Source organism: Anoplophora glabripennis, unplaced genomic scaffold (assembly GCF_000390285.2).
Source record: "Anoplophora glabripennis isolate ALB-LARVAE unplaced genomic scaffold, Agla_2.0 scaffold428, whole genome shotgun sequence".
In the NCBI taxonomy this organism is placed as follows: domain Eukaryota; kingdom Metazoa; phylum Arthropoda; class Insecta; order Coleoptera; family Cerambycidae; genus Anoplophora; species Anoplophora glabripennis.
The window spans coordinates 286,867-291,226 of record NW_019416528.1 but is presented as its reverse complement, the minus strand read 5'-3'; the positions used below and the strand labels follow the sequence as shown (position 1 = coordinate 291,226).

General features: G+C 39.3%; 1 protein-coding gene across 1 annotated transcript; it reads right to left on the bottom strand.

The window, feature by feature from the left end:
• Positions 1-645: 645 nt before the first annotated feature.
• On the bottom strand, positions 646-1,866 carry LOC108908894 (somatostatin receptor type 2-like). Its single transcript, XM_023454865.1, has 2 exons — positions 1,199-1,866; positions 646-1,063 (listed from the first exon to the last, which is right to left on the bottom strand). The coding sequence occupies exons 1-2, from the start codon at positions 1,849-1,851 to the stop codon at positions 646-648; spliced, it is 1,071 nt and encodes a 356-aa protein (XP_023310633.1). The 5' UTR covers positions 1,852-1,866.
• Between the last annotated feature and the right edge of the window lie 2,494 nt (positions 1,867-4,360).

Sequence of the window (4,360 nt, the reverse complement as noted above, 5' to 3'; positions counted from 1 at the left end):
AATCTGTCCACTGTATTATCAGTGTTGGGATTATGAAGTTATGGTGATTTACGATAAAGGGTTACGGGATCGTAGGGTTGCTTCAGTCTCGGTTCAAAGGTTTGTCAACCAAAAATATCGTGATCATTTGGTATCCTGCGTCCCGTTCACTCCGTTCACAGTTCCATAGGGTTATGAAGGCTCATGAGGAGGAAGGTGGTTTCTGATAAAGGGTTGCAAGGTGTTAGGGCTACTGAGTTTCCCATGTGAATGTTTTGGAACCCATCCAAGCCGTCATTAGATATTTCCTCCTCATACAATCACCCAAATTGAAGTTAGTTGGCTTCAAGGTCATACAGTTTGTATGAAATGGCCTTGGAAATCAACCATTGGGACCCTTTCAAGGTATACATATAAATTAACGAATTGCAAAAAGTCCTGAAGTGTGGGGTTAAAACAGACATCAGATTCAGAATGGCTCAAAATCTGTAGCAAACCATGGTCTGCTTTCCGGTGCAGACAACTTTCTTTCTGTGGACCTGCGTAATTAGTCGTTGCTTCCAGATGTTCACACGCCCTCCGGCGCTTTTCGTTACAAAACTACCCTCTGACAGACCAATAAAAAATATATCTACTTAAACAGATTTTTACAAAGTCCGCGTCCGCTTACAAACTGGTCGGTTGCGACGTTACGGCGGCGCCGTTTTTCACCAGGCTGTTTTTACATACGTTGTCCCTGCTATCGCAGAGGTTCGTCGTGCGGCTCGTCATCGTGATGGCGGACGTGGAAGCGTCCCCCCTGCTCACCAGGGGGCCGACGTCGCACTCGTCCTCGTTGTTGGCGCAGACGGAGGTCCCTCGTGTCCTGCTCGGTCGTAGTCTCTCCGAGCTCTGTTTGGTTTTCTTGGGGAAGACGCTGTTCTCCAGGTGGAGCGTCGCGTTTACGTCCTTGTTCGCCGCGCAGGTGCAGGCCTTCAGGAAGCTCTTCTTGAAGTTGTCGCTCAGGAACGCGTACAGGATCGGGTTGACCGCCGAGTTGGAGTAGCTCATGCAGGAAGCCAGCAGGTGGAGGGTAATCGAGAACCTGGAATGGAGAAACATTAATTGGTTGCAGTTGTTTTCTCAATAAGTATCCTTAAATTTTCTCTTTTGATGCGTTGTTTTATTACATAGTCGACAAAAACTTCAACTGATGGATCTATCTTAACTTTGCACTTACGTGTCATGTGTCCCATCTATGGCGAGTTGCGTGATCCAATACGGGAGCCAGCATATGACGTATACGGTGACCACGGTCAGAACCAAGTTGGTGACCTTCCTGTGGGAACGCTTCTTTTCCTTGGACTTGTTCTTCGGCCCCACGGTCTTCAGTTTCTTGATGACCAGCCAGTAGAACACCAGAATGAGACACAAGGGTATGGCGAAGCTGAAGAAGAACGTGTACAAGATGAAAATTTTCGCCGGAGCTGCGGCTTCATCAGTGGAGTTACCGGAGAAATTCCCCCATTCTATGACGCACGACTTCTCGCCGTCGAAGTCTACCTCTTTGGCGTGCTGTATGATGGGTATGATGAGGAATATGCTGAAGGTCCAGGCCAGTAGGGACACCACTTTGGATATGAAAGGGGTCCTCCATCTGGGAGAGGAAATTGGGTGGCACACCGCTATGTACCTGTCAGCGCTCATAATGCACAGCAGGATGGAACTGGTGAACTGATTAATACTGGTCGAAATCATGTACGCCTTACAAGCGAAGTACCCGAATATCCAGTGTCGATGCAGGAGCGTGGCTATCAGAAACGGTATGCCTATCAGAAAACACTCGTCGGCTATAGCTAGATTCACGATGTACATATTGGTGACTGTTTGCATCTTTGAAAAACGGATCACTACGTAGATGACTAAGGTGTTGCCTACTAGACCTACTAGACATACTATTGTAAAGAGGATGGTCTGGATGATCTGAACTACTACTGGGAATATGTTGCCCTCGTGAAAAGAGTCCCCGATGTCCGTGTCGTTCATATTGGATCCGGAGTTTCTTTGCGTCACATCAAGTGGAGTCGCGCTATCTGAAAGAGGAGGAAACATATCGTCAAACTGGCGTGAAAGCTGTAATACGGCATTTAATTGGCAATTAAAATGTCTCTGATAATTAGGTTTTCAGAAGTAAATGCGTGTACCACTGCCATGTACGTGGTCTCCCAATGTTCCGTGGACATGGAGCTACTACAGTTTCCTGAGATCGCACCTAGCAGGTTTAACTAGGTTTGTCTCTATTTGAAGCTGCTTCGTTTAGACGCTAGATGGCATCACAGTTCACAACTAAACTTTAAAGCGTCTTGTGAGATTTTATGAAACCTGCACAGAGGGTGCCAATCCTCCGTACAAGCATAGCTAGTCTACGGTCTACCGGCCGCGGGATTCGAAACCCGGGCAGATCGACACATCGATTTAAGTACTGACGCCTTATCGACCGTGTTGATTGATAACAATGATCATATTGAAGAGTTTTTATAACAGACCGTCTAGTACAAGTTTCTGTAAATTAGGATACGTTATTTTGTGGAAAAAATAAAAGTTATAGCATGATCCCGACAAAATTATGAAAGTATAAGTCAAGGGAGGGGGTATTTTTTACAGTTCTGTTAATCCATTTACTTATTAGTTTAATATGTCATAATGTGACATCTATATGGAAGTACCAAATTTCAATAAACATCTTAAAAAGCGCTTCGAAAGTATTTAAAAAAAAACAACAATTTTTTTTGGTCAACTTTGCATTTTAGCGTCTAAAAGAAGCAACTTAGAGTAGAGCTAAGTTTAGTTAAATACGCTTTAAAATAAATTTCCAGGAAATTCAGGAAACTGTGATTATTAAGGAGGATCGAGTGCTTCATGCTTCAAAAATATTCTTTATGACTAGAAAGTAAGTAGATTGAGATACTTATGTGCGTTTAAAATACTTAAAATTATATATTTCCATTCCTTAATTATTATTTTTTACCCAATATGTGTAAATAAATGCCAAAAGTTGTAACAAAAACCTGGCAACAGCGCACGAGTATGCTGAGTTTATTATTTGTAAGGTGGCAGAAAGGAAAAGTTGTGAGCAAAAAAAAGTATCAGTGCTTGAGAATTAGAACAGCAAGTAGCAAAGACAGGAAAAAAGCTGTCGAAGAGAAGGTTGTGGAACCAGAACCTCCGCACACCGTTCAAGGGCATCAACTAATCCATATGGAGTACATAGCACAAAGCATGCACTGCTCTTTTTGCAAAGGACTTTTACTTATTTTAGATTATTTACAAACTTGGATCACAAAGGGATTCGCGTGGAAAAGTTTAAATATGATTTGGTTGCATGCGTAAGTAGCGTACTTCTATGGGGCACTTCTGTGAATACAAATGTTTCTTATAAGACAAGAGTTTAAAGCGATTGCATTTGGGAAAGTATAATACAATTTGATATTAGTATAGTATTATACGATGTTATTGCAGCCAAAAATATTCTAAAAAATATACTATACTATTATTAAAATGTTAATTTAAAAATGAAAAATGATATTAAAATTGTCATAATTTATCAAAACTCATACTTTTTAAACTTTTTTATTAAAAATTAAAAAATATATCTATTTCTCTGAACAGAAAGTTTACATTTTTTAGAGTAAATTGAAAAAAATTATATGAAATTCATTCATTTTTTTGCTTGTGATTTTTTTGGAATTTCTGAAATCATTCCATAACTTCTAGTCTCCCTAACTCTGTTAATTTTAATGGTATAAAAAAGGTCAATATACCATTTTTATGTAGAATTTTATGCTCTACAACTTTTATAAGAAACTTTTTTTTCTAGTTCTTATCCCTTCTGAGTTATATTGAAAAACCCCTTGATTTTATCTTTTTTCACCCCTGGCCGGGGGTTGAAACAAAAATTACTGTCGCTTATTGTTATTATATACCCTAAACTAACTTATATCAAAAATTCAGGCAAGTTACCAGCAAAATTATGATTTAATCATTGTTTTTAAATCGTACCATTCTACAATTTCCCCTATATCCTGTCTATACATTTGTTTTTGTGCAGACTCCACCTTTTCTTATTAAAAGTTAGATTGAATTTTTATTTATTCCTCTAACAAAAGCCAATTGCATTTCCGTTTTGTATATCGTATAAAGTTTTCCACTCTATGCTAATTTTTCCTACCGAAATCACCTGAAAGACTCTGCTGGTGAATAATACTTATCTAGAACATTAAACAAAAAAAGAAAATGAAAAATACGTTCTTGTTCTCAAAAACTAGCATGGAGATTGTTTTAGCAGTGAAAGATATACGGAATTTCAGAGATTAATTTATCACATTTAAAACTGAAAATAAGA

What these genes read in the sequence shown, in the direction of transcription:
- LOC108908894 (XM_023454865.1), bottom strand. Translation starts at nt 1,851, where the DNA reads ATGCAAACAGTCACCAATATGTACATCGTGAATCTAGCTATAGCCGAC. An exon ending in ATAGATGGGACACATGACAC is followed by an intron (nt 1,064 to 1,198) that starts GTAAGTGCAAAG and finishes TCTCCATTCCAG; the next exon opens with GTTCTCGATTACCCTCCACC.